Below are 24271 nucleotides of genomic sequence, written 5' to 3'. Positions count from 1 at the left end.
GTTTATTTAAAACTAGACATCTTATATCTGTTATTTAAAAGTTGAGATGGTTTTTTAAAGGGTTAGTTCACCCAAAAATGAAAATTATGTCATTAATTACTCACCCTCATGTCGTTCGACACCCGTAAGACCTCCGTTCATATTCGGAACACAAATGAAGATATTTTAGTGTAAAGCTGATGCTGAGAAAGGCTTCAGATAGGCCTCCATTGGCATTCAGTACATTAACACTTCCAAGATCCATGAAAGGCACTTAAAACGTCGTTACAAAGTCCATCTCACCACAGTGACTCTACAATCATTTTACGATGCGACGACAATAGTTTTTGTGCGCAAAAAAAAATCAAAATAACACCTTTATCCAACTTGTTCTTGTCTTCCGTGTGTGCCTCCACGACGCATGCGCGAGAATATGACGCAGATCCGGCGTTCGGACACATGACCCAGAAGAGATTTGTTTACAAGCAGAGGAAGACGCGCGTCTCTCAGCTGTTGAATTCTACATTGATCGTGCTTTAGGTCTCGGCGTAGTTCTCAAAATGGGGTTAAAGTGCGCATTTCATGGATTCCCGAACGCCGGCGCTACGTCATATTCTCGCGCATGCGTCGTGGAGGCACACAGAAGACAAGAACAAGTTGGATAAAGGTGTTATTTTGATTTTTTTTTGCGCACAAAAAACTATTGTCGTCGCATCGTAAAATTATTGTAGAGTCACTGTGGTGAGATGGACTTTGTAACAACGTTTTTAGTGCCTTTTATGGGTCTTGGGAGTGTAAATGTACTGAATGCCAATGGAGGCCTATCTGAAGCCTTTCTCAGCATCAGCTTTACACTAAAATATCTTCATTTGTGTCTGAAGATGAACGGAGGTCTGACGGCTGTCGAAACGACATGAGGGTGAGCAATTAATGACAGAATTTTCATTTTTGGGTGAACTAACCCTTTAATGCTGATCTAACAGCAGAAGACACAAGCCGGGGGTTAAATACCTGGGCTGCGTTCAGCCCCGACAAACCGTTCCAAAGCATTTTTTAAACGGAAACGGTGCTGCGTTGAACACCCAGTTCTGATGAGGCAAGAGTTGCATTTATGGAGAATTTTTGAAGAATTTTCGGAGCCTGAGGAAATCGATATAAATACATAATTACCATTGTGTATGAAATTTGGTATATACACTTGCCTTGCAATGAAGCTAAAAATATATACATCTACATCATCATGTTGATATACAATATTTTTACTATAAAACTCTTACGACAATCATGTCTTCTAATATCTTCAGTTGTTGCGTATACTGAGCTGCAGCGGACACATTTGTAAACGACTTTGCTTGGACCCATTGTGCGAACTGTCTCTTTAATACCGCATGGTTTATATAGATGTTGCTGCTGCTGATTGGGGTGACATATTTGACACACCCACCAAACAAGAGAAAACGCATCTCAAAGCCCGTTGCGCACCGTTTCCAGGAAACATGTTGTTCAACCCAGAAACCGTAGCAAAACGTTGCACACCGGTTTGAACTTGAATGTGGCCCAGTTGTGCAGGTGAGGCATGTTGTCACACCTGAGTTACAATGAGCCCCTACTAGAAATATGTTATTATATTCTATACTTTTATGAATTCTATTGAGAAACCATGAGGAAAAAGGTAAATATTAATGGATTTACAGAAACTGAGAAGTCAAAAAGCGCTCTCATCACACAAACAACAGCGCTCTTTCTGAACATCTGCACTGAGACAAGAAAAAAATAAGTTACTGAGTAACCTCCATAGACACATTCTGTTTGTGCTCTATCAAAGAAAACAGAACAAACAGCACAACCTCCGAGCAACACTGTGTTGTATTCCTCAAAGATCCTCAGTCAGATGAGTAAATTATTTATTTAGGCTATCATTCATAAATACTGTCGTTTGCTAAGTTAAATAAATCAGCACTTTTGAACGGATCAGTTGAATTCCACTCATTAATACAAGGGCTTGCTTGCTTAAGTTTCATATTTAAATATGGCCTATTATTTCATTTTTTAAGTAGCCTATTATGTACAGTTGCAAGAAAAAGTTTGTGAACCCCTTGCAGAATCTGTGAAAATGTGAATAATTTTAACAAAATAAGAGGGATCATACAAAATGCATTATTTTTGTTTAGTGCTGTCCTGAATAAGATATTTTACATAAAACATTTTTTTTACATATAGTCCACAAGCTGAATTTATTAAAATGACCCTGTTCAAAAGTGTATGAACCATTGATTCTGAGTCCTGTGTGTCGTTCCCTGATGATCCACGGCTGTGTGTGTGTTTGTGTGTGGCTGTGAATGGTGTTGCTTTCTAAACCAGTGTTACTTTCCTACACTCTAAAAAATGGGCTAAGTGTTTGCTTAAAACAACCCAATCGCTGGGTTAAAAATAACCCAAGTTGGGTTGAAAATGGACTAACCCAGCAATCGGGTTGTTTTTACCCAGCAGTTGGGTTAAATGTTTGCTTAAAACAACCCAATTGCTGGGTTAAAACAACCCAATTGCTTAGAGTGAGATCAGTTTTTTGCACTGCTGAATAATGGTGTTGCTTTCTAAACCAGTGTTACTTTCCTACACTCTAAAAATGCTGGGTTAAAAATAACCCAAGTTGTATTGAAAATGGACTAACCCAGCAATTGGGTTGTTTTAACCCAGCCATTGGGCTAAATGTTTGCTTAAAACAACCCAACTGCTGGGTTAAAAATAACCCAAGTTGGGTTGAAATGGACTAACCCAGCATTTGGGTTGTTTTAACCTAGCGGTTGGGTTAAATGTTTGCTTAAAACAACCCAAATGCTTAGAGTGAGATCAGTTCTTTGCACTGCTGAATAATGGTGTTGCTTTCTAAACTAGTGTTACTTTCCTAGTGTTACCCAGCAGTTGGGTTAAATGTTTGCTTAAAACAACCCAATCGCTGTGTTAAAACAACCCAATCGCTGAGTTAAAACAACCCAATCGCTGGGTTAAAACAACCCAATCGCTGTGTTAAAACAACCCAATCACTGGGTTAAAACAACCCAATCGCTGTGTTAAAACAACCCAATCACTGAGTTAAAACAACCCAATCGCTGTGTTAAAACAACCCAATCGCTGTGTTAAAACAACCCAATCACTGAGTTAAAACAACCCAATCGCTGGGTTAAAACAACCCAATCGCTGTGTTAAAACAACCCAATCACTGGGTTAAAACAACCCAATCGCTGTGTTAAAACAACCCAATCGCTGAGTTAAAACAACCCAATCACTGAGTTAAAACAACCCAATCGCTGGGTTAAAACAACCCAATCGCTGTGTTAAAACAACCCAATCACTGGGTTAAAACAACCCAATCGCTGGGTTAAAACAACCCAATCACTGGGTTAAAACAACCCAATCGCTGTGTTAAAACAACCCAATCGCTGTGTTAAAACAACCCAATCACTGGGTTAAAACAACCCAATCGCTGTGTTAAAACAACCCAATCACTGAGTTAAAACAACCCAAATGCTTAGAGTGAGATCAGTTCTTTGCACTGCTGAATAATGGTGTTGCTTTCTAAACCAGTGTTACTTTCCTACACTCTAAAAAATGCACGGTTAAAAATAACCCAAGTTGGATTGAAAATGGTCTAACCCAGCAATTGGGTTGTTTTAACCCAGCGGTTGAGTTAAATGTTTGCTTAAAACAACCCAATTGCTGGGTTAAGACAACCCTATCGCTGGGTTAAACCAACCCAATCGCTGGGTTAAAACAACCCAAACACTGTGTTAAAACAACCCAATCACTGAGTTAAAACAACCCAATCACTGAGTTAAAACAACCCAAATGCTTAGAGTGAGATCAGTTCTTTGCACTGCTGAACAATGGTGTTGCTTTCTAAACCAGTGTTACTTTCCTACACTCTAAAAAATGGGCTAAGTGTTTGCTTAAAACAACCCAATCGCTGGGTTAAAAATAACCCAAGTTGGGTTGAAAATGGACTAACCCAGCAATCGGGTTGTTTTTACCCAGCAGTTGGGTTAAATGTTTGCTTAAAACAACCCAATTGCTGTGTTAAAACAACCCAATCGCTGGGTTAAAACAACCCAATTGCTTAGAGTGAGATCAGTTTTTTGCACTGCTGAATAATGGTGTTGCTTTCAAAACCAGTGTTACTTTCCTACACTCTAAAAATGCTGGGTTAAAAATAACCCAAGTTGTATTGAAAATGGACTAACCCAGCAATTGGGTTGTTTTAACCCAGCCATTGGGCTAAATGTTTGCTTAAAACAACCCAATTGCTGGGTTAAAAATAACCCAAGTTGGGTTGAAATGGACTAACCCAGCATTTGGGTTGTTTTAACCTAGCGGTTGGGTTAAATGTTTGCTTAAAACAACCCAAATGCTTAGAGTGAGATCAGTTCTTTGCACTGCTGAATAATGGTGTTGCTTTCTAAACCAGTGTTACTTTCCTACACTCTAAAAATGCTGGGTTAAAAATAACCCAAGTTGTATTGAAAATGGACTAACCCAGCAATTGGGTTGTTTTAACCCAGCCATTGGGCTAAATGTTTGCTTAAAACAACCCAACTGCTGGGTTAAAAATAACCCAAGTTGGGTTGAAATGGACTAACCCAGCATTTGGGTTGTTTTAACCTAGCGGTTGGGTTAAATGTTTGCTTAAAACAACCCAAATGCTTAGAGTGAGATCAGTTCTTTGCACTGCTGAATAATGGTGTTGCTTTCTAAACTAGTGTTACTTTCCTAGTGTTACCCAGCAGTTGGGTTAAATGTTTGCTTAAAACAACCCAATCGCTGTGTTAAAACAACCCAATCGCTGAGTTAAAACAACCCAATCGCTGGGTTAAAACAACCCAATCGCTGTGTTAAAACAACCCAATCACTGGGTTAAAACAACCCAATCGCTGTGTTAAAACAACCCAATCACTGAGTTAAAACAACCCAATCGCTGTGTTAAAACAACCCAATCGCTGTGTTAAAACAACCCAATCACTGAGTTAAAACAACCCAATCGCTGGGTTAAAACAACCCAATCGCTGTGTTAAAACAACCCAATCACTGGGTTAAAACAACCCAATCGCTGTGTTAAAACAACCCAATCGCTGAGTTAAAACAACCCAATCACTGAGTTAAAACAACCCAATCGCTGGGTTAAAACAACCCAATCGCTGTGTTAAAACAACCCAATCACTGGGTTAAAACAACCCAATCGCTGGGTTAAAACAACCCAATCACTGGGTTAAAACAACCCAATCGCTGTGTTAAAACAACCCAATCGCTGTGTTAAAACAACCCAATCACTGGGTTAAAACAACCCAATCGCTGTGTTAAAACAACCCAATCACTGAGTTAAAACAACCCAAATGCTTAGAGTGAGATCAGTTCTTTGCACTGCTGAATAATGGTGTTGCTTTCTAAACCAGTGTTACTTTCCTACACTCTAAAAAATGCACGGTTAAAAATAACCCAAGTTGGATTGAAAATGGTCTAACCCAGCAATTGGGTTGTTTTAACCCAGCGGTTGGGTTAAATGTTTGCTTAAAACAACCCAATTGCTGGGTTAAGACAACCCTATCGCTGGGTTAAACCAACCCAATCGCTGGGTTAAAACAACCCAAACGCTGTGTTAAAACAACCCAATCACTGAGTTAAAACAACCCAATCACTGAGTTAAAACAACCCAAATGCTTAGAGTGAGATCAGTTCTTTGCACTGCTGAACAATGGTGTTGCTTTCTAAACCAGTGTTACTTTCCTACACTCTAAAAAATGGGCTAAGTGTTTGCTTAAAACAACCCAATCGCTGGGTTAAAAATAACCCAAGTTGGGTTGAAAATGGACTAACCCAGCAATCGGGTTGTTTTTACCCAGCAGTTGGGTTAAATGTTTGCTTAAAACAACCCAATTGCTGTGTTAAAACAACCCAATCGCTGGGTTAAAACAACCCAATTGCTTAGAGTGAGATCAGTTTTTTGCACTGCTGAATAATGGTGTTGCTTTCAAAACCAGTGTTACTTTCCTACACTCTAAAAATGCTGGGTTAAAAATAACCCAAGTTGTATTGAAAATGGACTAACCCAGCAATTGGGTTGTTTTAACCCAGCCATTGGGCTAAATGTTTGCTTAAAACAACCCAATTGCTGGGTTAAAAATAACCCAAGTTGGGTTGAAATGGACTAACCCAGCATTTGGGTTGTTTTAACCTAGCGGTTGGGTTAAATGTTTGCTTAAAACAACCCAAATGCTTAGAGTGAGATCAGTTCTTTGCACTGCTGAATAATGGTGTTGCTTTCTAAACCAGTGTTACTTTCCTACACTCTAAAAATGCTGGGTTAAAAATAACCCAAGTTGTATTGAAAATGGACTAACCCAGCAATTGGGTTGTTTTAACCCAGCCATTGGGCTAAATGTTTGCTTAAAACAACCCAACTGCTGGGTTAAAAATAACCCAAGTTGGGTTGAAATGGACTAACCCAGCATTTGGGTTGTTTTAACCTAGCGGTTGGGTTAAATGTTTGCTTAAAACAACCCAAATGCTTAGAGTGAGATCAGTTCTTTGCACTGCTGAATAATGGTGTTGCTTTCTAAACTAGTGTTACTTTCCTAGTGTTACCCAGCAGTTGGGTTAAATGTTTGCTTAAAACAACCCAATCGCTGTGTTAAAACAACCCAATCGCTGAGTTAAAACAACCCAATCGCTGGGTTAAAACAACCCAATCGCTGTGTTAAAACAACCCAATCACTGGGTTAAAACAACCCAATCGCTGTGTTAAAACAACCCAATCACTGAGTTAAAACAACCCAATCGCTGTGTTAAAACAACCCAATCGCTGTGTTAAAACAACCCAATCACTGAGTTAAAACAACCCAATCGCTGGGTTAAAACAACCCAATCGCTGTGTTAAAACAACCCAATCACTGGGTTAAAACAACCCAATCGCTGTGTTAAAACAACCCAATCGCTGAGTTAAAACAACCCAATCACTGAGTTAAAACAACCCAATCGCTGGGTTAAAACAACCCAATCGCTGTGTTAAAACAACCCAATCACTGGGTTAAAACAACCCAATCGCTGGGTTAAAACAACCCAATCACTGGGTTAAAACAACCCAATCGCTGTGTTAAAACAACCCAATCGCTGTGTTAAAACAACCCAATCACTGGGTTAAAACAACCCAATCGCTGTGTTAAAACAACCCAATCACTGAGTTAAAACAACCCAAATGCTTAGAGTGAGATCAGTTCTTTGCACTGCTGAATAATGGTGTTGCTTTCTAAACCAGTGTTACTTTCCTACACTCTAAAAAATGCACGGTTAAAAATAACCCAAGTTGGATTGAAAATGGTCTAACCCAGCAATTGGGTTGTTTTAACCCAGCGGTTGGGTTAAATGTTTGCTTAAAACAACCCAATTGCTGGGTTAAGACAACCCTATCGCTGGGTTAAACCAACCCAATCGCTGGGTTAAAACAACCCAAACGCTGTGTTAAAACAACCCAATCACTGAGTTAAAACAACCCAATCACTGAGTTAAAACAACCCAAATGCTTAGAGTGAGATCAGTTCTTTGCACTGCTGAACAATGGTGTTGCTTTCTAAACCAGTGTTACTTTCCTACACTCTAAAAAATGGGCTAAGTGTTTGCTTAAAACAACCCAATCGCTGGGTTAAAAATAACCCAAGTTGGGTTGAAAATGGACTAACCCAGCAATCGGGTTGTTTTTACCCAGCAGTTGGGTTAAATGTTTGCTTAAAACAACCCAATTGCTGTGTTAAAACAACCCAATCGCTGGGTTAAAACAACCCAATTGCTTAGAGTGAGATCAGTTTTTTGCACTGCTGAATAATGGTGTTGCTTTCAAAACCAGTGTTACTTTCCTACACTCTAAAAATGCTGGGTTAAAAATAACCCAAGTTGTATTGAAAATGGACTAACCCAGCAATTGGGTTGTTTTAACCCAGCCATTGGGCTAAATGTTTGCTTAAAACAACCCAATTGCTGGGTTAAAAATAACCCAAGTTGGGTTGAAATGGACTAACCCAGCATTTGGGTTGTTTTAACCTAGCGGTTGGGTTAAATGTTTGCTTAAAACAACCCAAATGCTTAGAGTGAGATCAGTTCTTTGCACTGCTGAATAATGGTGTTGCTTTCTAAACTAGTGTTACTTTCCTAGTGTTACCCAGCAGTTGGGTTAAATGTTTGCTTAAAACAACCCAATCGCTGTGTTAAAACAACCCAATCGCTGAGTTAAAACAACCCAATCGCTGGGTTAAAACAACCCAATCGCTGGGTTAAAACAACCCAATCGCTGTGTTAAAACAACCCAATCGCTGTGTTAAATCAAACCAATCGCTGGGTTAAAACAACCCAATCGCTGTGTTAAAACAACCCAATCGCTGTGTTAAAACAACCCAATCGCTGTGTTAAATCAAACCAATCGCTGGGTTAAAACAACCCAATCGCTGTGTTAAAACAACCCAATCGCTGGGTTAAAACAACCCAAATGCTTAGAGTGAGATCAGTTCTTTGCACTGCTGAATAATGGTGTTGCTTTCTAAACCAGTGTTACTTTCCTACACTCTAAAAAATGCTGGGTTAAAAATAACCCAAGTTGTTTTGAAAATGGACTAACCCAGCAATTGGGTTGTTTTAACCCAGCGGTTGGGCTAAATGTTTTCTTAAAACAACCCAATCGCTGTGTTAAAACAACCCAATCGCTGAGTTAAAACAACCCAATCGCTGGGTTAAAACAACCCAATCGCTGTGTTAAAACAACCCAATCACTGTGTTAAAACAACCCAATCGCTGTGTTAAAACAACCCAATCACTGAGTTAAAACAACCCAATTGCTTAGAGTGAGATCAGTTCCTTGCACTGCTGAATAATGGTGTTGCTTTCTAAACTAGTGTTACTTTCCTACACTCAAAAAAATGCACGGTTAAAAATAACCCAAGTTGGGTTGAAAATGGTCTAACCCAGCAATTGGGTTGTTTTAACCCAGCAATTGGGTTGTTTTAACCCAGCGGTTGGGTTAAATGTTTGCTTAAAACAACCCAATTGCTGGGTTAAGACAACCCAATCGCTGAGTTAAAACAACCCAATCGCTGGGTTAAAACAACCCAAATGCTTAGAGTGAGATCAGTTCTTTGCACTGCTGAATAATGGTGTTGCTTTCTAAACTAGAGTTACTTTCCTACACTCTAAAAAAAGCTGGGTTAAAAATAACCCAAGTTGTATTGAGAATGGACTAACCCAGCAATTGGGTTGTTTTAACCCAGCGGTTGGGTTAAATGTTTGCTTAAAACAACCCAATTGCTGGGTTAAAAATAACCCAAGTTGGGTTGAAATGGACTAACCCAGCATTTGGGTTGTTTTAACCTAGCGGTTGGGTTAAATGTTTGCTTAAAACAACCAAAATGCTTAGAGTGAGATCAGTTTTTTGCACTGCTGAATAATGGTGTTGCTTTCTAAACCAGTGTTACTTTCCTACACTCTAAAAAATGCTGGGTTAAAAATAACCCAAGTTGTATTGAAAATGGACTTACCCAGCAATTGGGTTGTTTTAACCCAGCGGTTGGGCTAAATGTTTTCTTAAAACAACCCAATCGCTGTGTTAAAACAACCCAATCACTGTGTTAAAACAACCCAATCACTGAGTTAAAACAACCCAATTGCTTAGAGTGAGATCAGTTCTTTGCACTGCTGAATAATGGTGTTGCTTTCTAAACTAGTGTTACTTTCCTACACTCTAAAAATGCTGGGTTAAAAATAACCCAAGTTGTATTGAGAATGGACTAACCCAGCAATTGGGTTGTTTTAACCCAGCGGTTGGGCTAAATGTTTTCTTAAAACAACCCAATCGCTGTGTTAAAACAACCCAATCACTGAGTTAAAACAACCCAATCGCTGTGTTAAAACAACCCAATCACTGGGTTAAAACAACCCAATCGCTGAGTTAAAACAACCCAATCGCTGTGTTAAAACAACCCAATCGCTGGGTTAAAACAACCCAATCACTGAGTTAAAACAACCCAATCGCTGGGTTAAAACAACCCAATCTCTGTGTTAAAACAACCCAATCACTGAGTTAAAACAACCCAATCACTGAGTTAAAACAACCCAATCACTGAGTTAAAACAACCCAATCACTGAGTTAAAACAACCCAATTGCTTAGAGTGAGATCAGTTCTTTGCACTGCTGAATAATGGTGTTGCTTTCTAAACCAGTGTATGCTGACTGAAGTCAAAGATTCATACTGCGAGTCTCAGTGTTGCATTGATTTGCATTTCCAGTGTTGTGCAGCATGAGCTGACTAAGCTTTGTATTTCAATCTGCCGGCGGCCGGTGACCTGGAACGCAGTGGAAACGCACCTTCTGACTGCTGTCTGTGGTGATAGCCAAGCCATTAGGAACCAGACCTGCTGTCTTGTGTTTCTTCACCAAGCGCACAGACGCCACAGGAATGGCCACCTGAGAGGCGAGAGAAAGTGCCAGAGAAAAGGGAAAAAGTTCCTTGTTTCAAAGTGCATCTTCACTTACGAATTCTTGCACACAACATGTTCCCTCTCGAGGATGGAAACTAGACCAGCTACATCTGATTACTAAATAACGTGGTGCACAGAGGAACGATATAACATTACGATTAATTCGGCACAGCAAACCGCAACATGGCGCGCAGCCAAACGGGAACTAAACACCATTTGATTTATTACACGTTTGTCATAATGTTAAAATCATAATACCCGATTAACCTTAAACACTAATTTTTGTGTTGTTTTCTGGGTTATTCAGACATTTGTGCACTAATATCCAACCCTCTGACATTTAATCCCATAATATTCTGAATCTAACATGCACAAAACTTCATTAATCATCATAAAAAATCATACTTTTCACAGTTTTTATAATATTTGTAAATGAAACAAAAACATGGTTTATTACAATGTAGACTGGAATTCATACTACCAAAATATATTCAGCTATTTATTGAAATTATGATGTTAAGCTGTGACAGGGCTAATAAAAATGTAAATTTAAGTTTAAGGCCTGAACGATAACTATATTAGCGTCCACACTAATGGACGATATCTTTCTGTTTATTAAAAGTGCGCTGCAGCAAATCACTCCGCAGAAGTAGAGCAGTGCTGCGCCTTATGAGAATATAATCCCCAGTATGAATACGTTTATAAGATGACTGTGTCTCATGTAACCTTGATATTTGTACACGCTGTGACCATACACATCACAACATGTAGGAACAAATAGGAAAATGTTGGCGTTATTTTGTCACTTATTGGGCAGTAGGCTAGCTGGAGCCGTTTACCTCCAGTCTTTGTGCTAAGCTATGCTAGCTGGAGCCGTTTACCTCCAGTCTTTGTGCTAAGCTATGCTAGCTGGAGCCGTTTACCTCCAGTCTTTGTGCTAAGCTAGGCTAGCTGGAGCCGTTTACCTCCAGTCTTTGTGCTAAGCTATGCTAGCTGGAGCCGTTTACCTCCGGTCTTTGTGCTAAGCTAGGCTAGCTGGAGCCGTTTACCTCCAGTCTTTGTGCTAAGCTATGCTAGCTGGAGCCGTTTACCTCCAGTCTTTGTGCTAAGCTAGGCTAGCTGGAGCCGTTTACCTCCAGTCTTTGTGCTAAGCTATGCTAGCTGGAGCCGTTTACCTCCGGTCTTTGTGCTAAGCTAGGCTAGCTGGAGCCGTTTACCTCCAGTCTTTGTGCTAAGCTAGGCTAGCTGGAGCTGTTTACCTCCAGTCTTTGTGCTAAGCTAGGCTAGCTGGAGCTGTTTACCTCCAGTCTTTGTGCTAAGCTAGGCTATCTGGAGCCGTTTACCTCCGGTCTTTGTGCTAAGCTAGGCTAGCTGGAGCCGTTTACCTCCAGTCTTTGTGCTAAGCTAGGCTAGCTGGAGCCGTTTACCTCCAGTCTTTGTGCTAAGCTAGGCTAGCTGGAGCTGTTTACCTCCAGTCTTTGTGCTAAGCTAGGCTAGCTGGAGCTGTTTACCTCCAGTCTTTGTGCTAAGCTAGGCTAGCTGGAGCTGTTTACCTCCAGTCTTTGTCCCAAGCTAGGCTATCTGGAGCCGTTTACCTCCAGTCTTTCTGCTAAGCTAGGCTAGCTGGAAAAGCTAGCTCTAATAAAGTGCAGGCTAAGCAACGGCTCCACCACAGCTGTGTACAGTGAGAAATTTATGATTATTTATTTACAATTCACTTTTACCGATAATTGGAATTTAACAAATGTTTGTCTATTAATCTATTGGTCTACCTTAACATTGCTTTAAAGCATTACTAGTATTTTAACACATCATCTTCTTGAGAACCAGAAAAAAAGGTTTTGTGATTTTAGATTTTTTTAGGTCATTGTTTGGAGCATAAAAAAACAAATAGATATTTTTTTTTAAATCCTATGTTGTATGCTATATCCTCTGCTCTGTAGAGGACACCAGAAGCACATTTTTGAGAAAATAAAAGACATGAATAGACAAAAACAATGTTGTTGTTGTTTTTTTTCATTCACAAGTTTTTATGCTTCAGGCTTTTTATCCAAACTTTGTATAAAGATGATTCTCAATGTTATGAAAGATATAACAGAATAATTTGATATACCATTTTACTTTATGCAATATGTGTGTAAACATGGCCATAAATGCCATTCCCATTCTACGCAATGCATCTCTGCACTGTATCTAATTTACATATTAATGTTTTGGGACAATATGTAAATGTCAAAAGACGTGTAATAATATTTTCATTAGAATGTTTCATATTTCTAAAATATATACTCTATTCTGGGTCTCAGAAGGATATTTTTGTCTCGTGCAGACAGAGCATTTATATTTAGATGTCACTTCCGAACCTTTGCAGCATGCAATTGGCCCTCGGTCCTCTTAGCAATAATAGTTTTATTCAATGAATGTTACAGATGTAGCCTCGAAAGCGAGCCAAGATCGCTACGATCACTAAAATGCTGTTGCTTTATCAGTTTATCACGATCTCACAAAGTTCCGTTATAAAAATGAAGTCATCAGCAATAAATCTCTTACTTACATCATGTCTTGTTAATGAGAGGTTTCGCGAGCCTGCATTAACTCAGCACTGAATATCCTAAAAACGTAAATTACAAATCTGCCTAATCTGTTTCGCCAATATTATTACAGTATCAACTGAGAGTGCTTTTGCTTGTGTCTGAGGGTGCTTAGCATTTATTAAACCGATTAAACCGATAATTAAACCGATACATTTTTGAGAACCTGATTACTAAAACAAAAGTCTCAGCCATGTCCCAAGCACACAATTATAAAGTTTTTATTATATTTACAATTCAATTTTACCGATAATTGGAATTTCAAAAATATTTTGCTACAAATGTTTGTCTATTAATCTATTGGTCTACCTTAACATTGCTTTAAAGCGTCACTGGTATTTTAACACATCATCTTCTTGAGAACCAGAAAAAAAGGTTTTGTGAATTTAGATTTTTTTTAGGTCATTGTTTGGAGCATAAAAAAACAGATATTTAAAAAAAATCTGCCTAATCTGTTTCGCCAATATTGTTACAGTATCAACTGAGGGTGCTTTTGCTTGTGTCTGAGGGTGCTTAGCATTAGAACTGGGCCTGGCCGATACCGATAACCGATAATTCTTAATATTTGAAAGCCGATAACCGATATATTGGCCGATAAATCTAAATCCAAATGTTTATATAATTTTTGAGAGCCTGATTACAAAAACAAAAGTCTCAGCCATGTCCCAAGCACACAATTATAATGTTTTTATTATATTTACAATTCACTTTTACCGATAATTGGAATTTCAAAAATATTTTTCTACAAATGTTTGTCTATTAATCTATTGGTCTACCTTAACATTGCTTTAAAGCGTTACTGGTATTTTAACACATCATCTTCTTGAGAACCAGAAAAAAAGGTTTTGTGAATTTAGATTTTTTTTTTAGGTCATTGTTTGGAACATAAAAAAAAATTGATATTTTAAAAAAATCTGCCTAATCTGTTTCGCCATATTGTTACAGTATCAACTGAGGGTGCTTAGCATTTGAACCGGGCCTGGCCGATACCGATAACCGATAATTCTTAATATTTTAAAGCCGATAACCGATATATTGGCCGATAAATCTAAATCCAAATGTTTATATAATTTTTGAGAGCCTGATTACAAAAACAAAAGTCTCAGCCATGTCCCAAGCACACAATTGTAATGTTTTTATTATAATTTGATGTAGCCTATATGACAGATTTGCGCTTGCAACTGTATTTTCCTAGTGATTTCAATCATATTTCAAGCAATTCAAAGCCATCATGGTGAACAGTGCACATCTGAAGTGTCTCAGCTGAAGGAAATATTATTTATCAGCTTTTTATATATATCGGCCAAATTTACTTACTGGGCCGATAACATTAAAAATGAACATATATCGGCTGATACCGATATGGTGGTCGATATATTGTGCATCCCTACATATAACGTTCAGTTTTCAAATCAAATTGCACCATTTTCTAACACAAATGCCCCTGTTTCCTGGGAATGATCCTTCTAGTCATGTCTGTCCCAGCTGTAATCATAAACCGAAGACTCAAGCTCACCTTGATGTCTTTACCAAAGAGGTTGGCGTAGAAACACAGCCAGTTTCGAGAGATGTAGAGTCGGCCTTGCAGCAGGATGTCCCGCAGCAGGGCACAGGAGTACACTAAAGAGGGGTCACAACAAGTGCACTTACACAAGAGAACTGCAGGTAAACTGATACTTTCCACAGAGAGTTCAAGAACAGCATCAAATTCTGACGTCTTGCCTCACTTGAACGAGCTCAAATACCAATGTCAGATCGCATCAACATCACCAAACATCACAATAAACATCGGGGTCCAAATGACTGAGAACACACTGCAAACCTGGGATTACAAATATAATTTAATCCTTGAAATTAAGTTTTAGGGTTATTAAACACAAGTTATGACTTGACAAAAATTTTCTAGGTCACCAATCAAATAAGCATGTGATGTTCTTTCACAGACGGTCAGATGCTCTTTGCTGGATAATATGAATATGATCATCAGGTTTGACATAAACTTGTGTTTATGCAGCTCTAGGGACACACAAGTTAAATTAAATTAATTAATGAGCATTTATGTACACAAACTTCTCCTGCCAGCTGTTATACTTGTGAATTGTACACAATATTATCAAATATATAACAACACCGTTCAAAAGTTTTAGATCGGTACGATTTTTAAAATGTTTTGGAAAGAAGTCACTGCTCACCAAGGCTGTGTTTATTTGAACAAAAATATAGTAAAATCAGTAATATTGTGAAAAATATTTAGTGTAACAATATATCGTGTCATAATATATTGCAATACAAAATTGCAACAATATGTATTGTAAAAAAGTCCACCCTTCACAAATGGATTCTTCCAAACTCCCCCACCTCTGTTCGTGATTTGGACTGTTCCAAAAACTTTCCGCGGAGTTGTAAACAAGCTATCAGTGAGTGAGGCTGCAGAGATGCGATTGTATATAGTTATTAACATTTAAATTAGTCAGAAGTGCCATTGACAGTTCTTGTGGATTGTGTGTGCGTGCAACTGATTGTAAGTATTTCGCGTCATTAGTGATTATTGCTAAGAGACAGGAAAGAGCGCTGCCGCGGCATTCCGCGTGAATGTTTACAGTAATAATTCGGTTTGCACATTATGTTGTTGCATAAATACCTTGTATTAAGGCCATATAATCTCACTGTGTTCTTATCAGTAAAGTATTTGATGCTGCACTTATATTGTATAGACTTTGAAGTGTCTCAGGGAACATGTACGAGCATGTTATTCATACAAGTTAGACGCATGCGCTGTAAACACTACGTGCAATAGGCTGGCGGTGCGATAGCATAAACATTTTATTGAGTCTGTAATGCATATATTTGGGTTTATAGCTATTTATTTAATGTGCAATTTAATATGATGCTTAAAACTAATAGTGAAGTGTTTTTTTATAGTTAAGTATTGTTTATAGATCTGTGATTGTGCATTTATGTTTATTCATATTTGTATATTGCTTGTTTACAGAACCACACGCACTCCCATGACAAACTCTAATAAATAATCTTGAAGTACAGACTGGTGTGAGACATAATGTTCTGACCGGACATCCTGTAGCCGTTCAATTACTCCGAACCAGAAATATAGAGGGTGAACAGCAGTTTTTACATGGTCCTTCGAGCCGGATTAGTGGACTGTTGCAGCCATGTCTCACACAGAAAGAGATCCCCCTGCTGTGCGACCAAGAAGAAGAGTTAACCCTCCAGTTTACTTCGAAGACTACGAGCTCAGTAAACCTGGGCCTCGTCAACAGCAACCACGGTCACCTAGCTACCAGGGTGCACATGATGATAAACCACCAAGTACTACAGGTCATTCCAGATCCACTTCACCAGTTAGCCAAGCATCGGAGCGGTCAGAATGGATACTGAATGACCAGTGGGATCGCACTTCTGAAAGACTGAGAGAGGAGAATGCTGCATTGCAACGGCAAGTGAGACAGCTACCAGAGCTTACAACCATGTTAGAGGAGATGAAGAGGGAGAACGCAGCCTTGCAACGACAAGCTAGCCAGCTCCCGGAGATAATCTCTGCAGTCAAAGAGATGCGTCAACAAAATGTTGCACTTTTCCATGAGCTTCAAAGCCTGAAATCTGAGCGGAGAGCTCCACCTGAATCAGTCACTTCCCCGATGCCATCACCACGCTCTCACTCTCCAGCAGCTCACATTCAAACTCCCCAGCCATACCATCCAATACCAGCCCCACGTTCGAGGCCGCCGCCTGCCGCTAAAAGACAGCTGTGCTTAGCTGTGCCAGAGGAAAGCACAGAGCTGATCGATGATCTGAGAAACATGAACATTTCCTCCTCCTCACATGAGAGAGCCTCCTTTCCAACACAGTATTTCGACTCGCCACAGTTCAGGTATCCGGACTCTCAACCATATTCCCTGTCACATCAGCAGCCTGAGTTTATGGTCACATTACAGGACCAGAGGAAGCCAGTTCACACTGAATACCCTTCAGAGCATCAATTAACCTCATCTATCCATGAGAAACCCTATAGAGGTCCAGCCCCTACCATCCCTTTCCTGACGTCTCCTGACCCTAGGGAGTTTTCAAGGCTGAGAATTGCGTTAGAGAACATCCTGCCTGACGATGCTACGGAACACTTCAAGTTCCAAATCCTCACAGACCATCTGAAATTGGAGGAGGCCCTCCTGGTGGCGGACTCTTATAGCAATTCGAGGTTTCCCTTCACGAACACTATGAGAGCTCTGAATAAAATGTATGGTCAACCTCACCAATTAGCCCTGCAACGAATTGCTGAGTTGATGGATGGACCTAATATACGCAGTGGAGATGTCAAAGCCTTCAGGATGTTTGGGTTGCAGGTGCGCTCGCTTGTCAGTATGTTGCAGCAGCTGGGCCACAAAGGCAGTGTAGAGTTGGAATGTGGATCACATGTGTCTCGACTCCTAAGTAAATTGCCACATGACCTCAGATCTAGTTTTAAACGGTACACCCACCCTCTGCAAGTTGCTATTCCAACACTGCTGGATTTTGCTGATTGGCTGGAATATGAGCTTCAGGTACAGGAAGACAGTAGCCAGTATGCTTGTCACCCAAAGCAGGACTCCTCGACACGCATCAGAGAGGTGAGAAGAGAGCCTAACCAGCCTCGCAGACCAACTACTATTCTCCTTGGGACTGAAAAGGCACCGTCCATGCTGACGTCTTCAGCCATGTCTAAACCAGCTTCATTCCGAACAGAGAAGGTAAAGGCTTTTTGTCCATACTGTGACAACAACAAGCATTATTTGAATAGCTGTGACAACTTCAAGCTTCTTAACAAAGACATGAAGATAGACTGGATAAAGACAAAGAACCGGTGCTGGCGCTGTGGTCGTGGACATCAAGCAGCTAACTGCACACTAAAGACTCTCTGCCCAACCTGCAACAGGAAGCACCTTCTGGTACTGCATGACATCAATGATCAAGTCAAGCCACCTCAGCAGAGTACAGTTCCTTCTAGTGCTGTTTTGTATGTTGACCGTCCAACATCTGGCAGTAAAGTGCTACTCAAAGTGACCAAGGTTCTGATCAGGAATGGTAACAGGGCGATTGAGGCTTATGCAGTGTTGGACGATGGATCAGAGCGGACCATCATTCTGCAGGATGCAGTGGAGAAATTGGGACTTGTGGGGGAGCCCGAGGACCTTGTGCTTCGCACAGTGAGACAAGATACCCAGGTAATTCACGGGGCAGCTGTGACTTTTACTGTGTCCCCAACTGTTAAACCCAGTAAAGCCTACAAGATCCGAAACGCATTCACAGCTAAAGCACTTGGTCTAGCAGAACATACCCACCCAGTCAGTGCCCTGCAAAGGAAGTTCAAACATCTTGCTGGGTTACCACTACAACAGCTGGACAAGGTACATCCTGTACTTCTCATTGGCTCTGACTGCCCCCACCTTATCACATCTATACAGCCAGTTAGACTGGGTCCCCCTGGTGGTCCGGCAGCAGTGAGAACACGTCTGGGATGGACCCTGCAGGGTCCAACTCGAGAATTGGGCAGCCATCTTTCCCCTGAGCAATGCTTCTTCACCTCGCTGCAGCCCATCAATGACCTTTATGCAAATGTGGAGAGACTGTGGCAAATGGATGTTCTGCCCTATCAGAGTGAAAAGGTGATCACCAGGTCACGCCAAGACAAAGAGTCAATTCAGCTTCTGCAAGAGAACACAGTAAGAGTGGATATTGATGGTGTTCAGCGATATGCTACTCCTCTGCTTCGCGTCAAGAACATGCCTCGTCTATATGCCCGTAAGGAAGCTGTCTTACCACAGCTGAGGGGAACAGAGAAACGGCTTGAAAAAGACCCTGATCTGGCTGCAGCATACCAAGAGGAGCTGGCCAAGCTAGTGCAGGCTGGGTATGTTGTCAAACTTAATCAGGAGCAGGTGGACAGAACAAAAGAAGCCTGGTACATCCCGCACCACATAGTGCAGCATAATGGGAAGAACAGGGTAGTCTTTAACTGTTCATTCTCATACCAAGGGCACAATCTAAACGAGCTCTTATTACCTGGTCCAACACTTGGTCCATCACTTCTGGCAGTCCTTCTGCGTTTCCGGGAACACTCTATTGCCATCAGTAGTGACATCCGTGGCATGTTCCATCAGGTACGCCTTTTGCCAAAGGATAAACCACTGCTGAGATACGTCTGGAGAGATATGCAAAGAGACAGACTCCCTGATGTCTATGAATGGCAGGTGCTGCCGTTCGGGACAACTTGCAGTCCATGTGGTGCTTCGTTTGCTTTACAGAAGCATGTCATAGATCACAGCCAGCCTGGAGAGGACACACAGGTTTCTGTGGAGAAGTCATTCTATGTTGACAATTGCCTTCAGAGCTTTGCTTCCCCCAAAACAGCCAAGAATCTAGTCGACAAACTTTACAGCCTCCTAGCGTCTGGTGGCTTTGAGCTACGACAGTGGGCTAGCAATGACCCTTCAGTTATCAGCCATCTGCCAGTCGATATTCAGTCTCAGAACAGCATCCTCTGGCTCGGTGAAGGTCACCAAGATGCCCAGGAATCAACTCTTGGCCTAAATTGGAATTGTCAATCAGATAACCTCTCTTACAAACGACGCAAACCTGACTGTCAAGTGCCCACAATGCGAAGTATCTACCAAATACTTGCTAGCCAATATGATCCCCTTGGCTACATTGTCCCTTTCACTACTCGAGCTAAGGTAATAGTACAAAGGTTGTGGGACAAAAAGAGAGAGTGGGATGACCCACGACTACCAGAGAACCTACTTGAGTCTTGGAAACATTGGGAGAGCGAGTTGGAAGACCTACAGCACATCACTTTGCCCAGATGTTATTGCAGCAAAGAACTGGACTGTTCCACTAGTAATAGGCAGCTTCACATCTTTTGTGATGCCTCAGAGAAGGCCTATGGCTCTGTGGCGTACTTAAGAACAGAGAACCCTCAAGGTAGAGTGGAGGTTGCCTTTGTAACAGCCAGGTCCCGTGTTTCCCCCAAGAAACAACAAAGCATTCCACGTCTCGAGCTGTGTGCAGCACTTACAGGGGCGCAACTGGCTAAAGTCCTCAAAACAGAGCTAACATTACCACTCAGCAGCGTCACTTTGTGGTCGGACTCCACTACAATACTGACCTGGCTTTTATCAGATTCTTGCCGCTTTAAGGTTTTTGTGGGAACCAGAGTGGCAGAGATCCAGGACTTAACTGAATCTGATACCTGGCGTTATGTACAGTCGAACGACAACCCAGCGGATGACATTACAAGAGGAAAATCTCCCTCTGATCTCACCAAAGACAGCAGATGGAATCAAGGTCCAGCATTCCTCAGACAGACACCAGCCAGCTGGCCAAAAATGCCACCATTTGCTCACGTAACACAAGACAGTGAGCTGAAAAGGTCAACCTTCTGTGGACTGGTAATTTCTGCTCTGTCATTACCAGATCCTCACCAATTTCGCACCTTCACGGACTACCTAAAGGCTCTCGTACAACCATCGAATGAGAGCTCTCCTTCAATTCCTACTGCAGAGGACTATAAAGAAGCCGAGCTCACAGCCCTCCGTCAGATCCAGGAGGAATCATTCCCAGACGAGGTGTCGCACTTGAAAGCTGGTAAACCACTGCCAAGCAGTAGTCGACTGCTATGTCTAGCCTCTGAACTGGATAACAGCACCAATCTCATTCGTGTTGGTGGTCGTCTCAGACAGATCAGTCCGCTAGAAGAGGATAACATCCACCCCATCGTCATTGATCCACATCACCCACTCACCAAGTTGATCATCAAAGACTATGATGATCGTCTGCATCACCCTGGACCAGAAAGGGTGTTTTCAGAACTCAGGAGAAAATACTGGGTATTAAGGGGACGAGCAGCAGTCAAACATCATCAACGCCAATGCATTGAATGCCAGAAATGGCGGGCCAACCCGCATCCCCCCAGAATGGCAGACCTCCCACCAGCCAGGTTGAGAATTCACCAGCCAGTTTTCTATTCTACGGGGATAGATTGCTTTGGTCCCTATCTTATAAAGGTGGGACGCAGAAATGAGAAACGTTGGGGGATCATTTTCAAGTGTATGACCTCACGCGCAGTGCATATTGATCTCCTCACAAGTATGGACAGTGATTCATTCCTGATGGCCCTTCGTCGCTTCATTGCACGGCGAGGCAAACCCTCTGAAATCCTTTCAGATCAAGGAACGAATTTCAAAGGTGGGGAAAAGGAACTTAGGGATGCTTTTGCAGCTCTTCAGCCTGAGCTCCAGGCTCAACTTGCAAGCCAGCAGATTAAGTTCACTTTAAATCCACCCAGTGCACCACATTTCGGTGGATGCTGGGAGCGGGAAATTCGATCCCTGAAAACAGCTCTGCAAGTAACCCTCGGAGCACAGACAGTCACTGAAGAAGTGTTGCGGACTGTTCTCATTGAAATCGAGGGTATACTGAATGCCAAACCAATTGGCTACACATCTTCAGACATCGCCGACCCAGATCCAGTTACACCCAACATCCTGTTGATGGGGCGGCGGGATGCCTCACTTCCACAAGTGACATATCAGGATTCTGAACTCCTTAGCAGAAGGAGATGGAGGCATAGTCAGCTGCTAGCTGATCACTTTTGGAGGCAATTCATTCGTAACTACCTACCTAGCCTTCAAACCAGACAGAAATGGATGTCAGAGAAGGAAAATCTACAAGTAGGTGAAACTGTTATGATTGTGGACCAACAGCTACCTCGCGCACTTTGGCCTGTGGGAAGGATTACACAGGTCTACCCAGGAAAGGATAATCGGGTCAGATCAGCTGAAATCAAAGTGAAGGACAGAACTTACTTGAGGCCAGCGACCAAAATTATCAGCCTACCTCCCTTGCCTGAGTGACATTCCAATACTTAGTAAGGCCTTTTAATTGTTCAAATTCACATTGCGAATTTGGGGGCGGCTGTAAAAAAGTCCACCCTTCACAAATGGATTCTTCCAAACTCCCCCACCTCTGTTCGTGATTTGGACTGTTCCAAAAACTTTCCGCGGAGTTGTAAACAAGCTATCAGTGAGTGAGGCTGCAGAGATGCGATTGTATATAGTTATTAACATTTAAATTAGTCAGAAGTGCCATTGACAGTTCTTGTGGATTGTGTGTGCGTGCAACTGATTGTAAGTATTTCGCGTCATTAGTGATTATTGCTAAGAGACAGGAAAGAGCGCTGCCGCGGCATTCCGCGTGAATGTTTACAGTAATAATTCGGTTTGCACATTATGTTGTTGCATAAATACCTTGTATTAAGGCCATATAATCTCACTGTGTTCTTATCAGTAAAGTATTTGATGCTGCACTTATATTGTATAGACTTTGAAGTGTCTCAGGGAACATGTACGAGCATGTTATTCATACAAGTTAGACGCATGCGCTGTAAACACTACGTGCAATAGGCTGGCGGTGCGATAGCATAAACATTTTATTGAGTCTGTAATGCATATATTTGGGTTTATAGCTATTTATTTAATGTGCAATTTAATATGATGCTTAAAACTAATAGTGAAGTGTTTTTTTATAGTTAAGTATTGTTTATAGATCTGTGATTGTGCATTTATGTTTATTCATATTTGTATATTGCTTGTTTACAGAACCACACGCACTCCCATGACAAACTCTAATAAATAATCTTGAAGTACAGACTGGTGTGAGACATAATGTTCTGACCGGACATCCTGTAGCCGTTCAATTACTCCGAACCAGAAATATAGAGGGTGAACAGCAGTTTTTACATGTATCGTGGGTAGTGACAATCTGTATTGTGTATAGTTCACCCAAAATTAAAATTAATGTTTGAGAAAAAAATCAAGTTTACAGAGTTTTAGTGTCAGTACTATATTAAACTATTATATATAATGTTGAATATAATGTATACTAATGCAATGGGGGAATATTTGAGGGTCCTGATAATGCCAAATGTCTATTTTTTGAATAATTATGTATTTTCAGCTTCAGAATCATGAATATTTGTATTCTGGTGTCATTATTGTCCTGTGCATTGTGTTCCCAGCAGCAAGTCCAGGCCTATTAATTTCCAACCCCAATGTAACACCAAATTTAGCATTTTAATCAACAGTACAGTTTTGTTAACCTTTTATGTTTTGGCGTATCGCAGTAATATCGTATCGTGAGTGCAGTATCGTGATATGTATCGAATCGTGACATCAGGGTATCGTTACATTATTACTTATTTTAATACATTTTAAAATGTAATTTATTCTTGTGATCAAAGCTGTATTTTCAGCATCATTACTCCAGTCTTCCGTGTCACGTGATCCTTCAGAAATCGTAATAATATGATGATTTATTTATACATTTATGATTATTATCAATGTTGAAAACAATTGTGTACCTTTTTTTCAGGATTCTTTGATTAAAATAATAGCATTTATCTGACATATAAAGCTTTTGTAACATTATAAATGTCTTTACTGACACTTTTGGTCAATTGAAAGCATCCTTGCGGAATAAAAGTATTAATTTCTTTAATTTATTTCCCAAAAAAATTTATAATAATTGACTGACCAAAAACTTTTGAACAGTAGTGTGTGTACTAATGTAATGTTAGTAAAGCGTTATATTTCAGACAAATGCTGTTCATTTCAACTTTAGATTCATCAAAGAATCCTGACAACAACAAAAAAATGTACACAACTGTTTTCAGCATTGATAATAATCACAATAATCATAAATGAGCATAAAATCCTCATATTAGAATGATTTCTGAAGCATCATGTGACACTGAAGACTGCAGTAATGATGCTGAAAATACAGCTTTGATCACAGGAATAAATTACATTTTTAAACGTATTCAAATAGAAAAATTATTATAAACTCTAAACTATTTCATAATATTACTGTTGTTGCTGTATTTTTGGTCAAATAAACGCAGCCTTGGTGAGCAGAAGAGACTTCTTTCAAAAACATAATTCTTACCAATCTAAAACTTTTGAATGGTATTGTACATTGTTATATTAAATATTTTACTAAAAATAATTATGCTTGTAAATTGTAAAACATATTTTGTATATATTATTACATTGTCTTAAATGATAAAAATGCACAATAAGAAGCATTTGGTGACAATTTCCAATAAGGTTTCATTAGTTAATGTATTAACTAACATGAAATAACCATGA

At 40.4% G+C, this 24271-nt stretch overlaps 1 protein-coding gene across 4 annotated transcripts in view; it reads right to left on the bottom strand.

Moving 5' to 3' along the window:
• gramd2aa (GRAM domain containing 2Aa) overlaps positions 1–24271 on the bottom strand; it is a 69063-nt gene that overhangs the window by 17388 nt on the left and 27404 nt on the right. For all 4 annotated transcript variants that reach the window (XM_079806865.1, XM_079806866.1, XM_079806868.1 and 1 more), the window contains exons 5-6: positions 14593–14696; positions 10373–10471 (exon numbers count right to left, since the gene is read on the bottom strand). In XM_079806865.1, coding sequence (XP_079662991.1) covers positions 10373–10471; positions 14593–14696 — 203 coding nt within the window. The remainder of the gene's footprint in view (positions 1–10372; positions 10472–14592; positions 14697–24271) is intronic.

This window comes from Gobio gobio (assembly GCF_949357685.1).
Source record: "Gobio gobio genome assembly, chromosome: 2".
In the NCBI taxonomy this organism is placed as follows: Eukaryota; Metazoa; Chordata; class Actinopteri; order Cypriniformes; family Gobionidae; genus Gobio; species Gobio gobio.
Note: the sequence above shows the minus strand (reverse complement) of the source record. Positions and strands in the feature narration are given on the sequence as shown.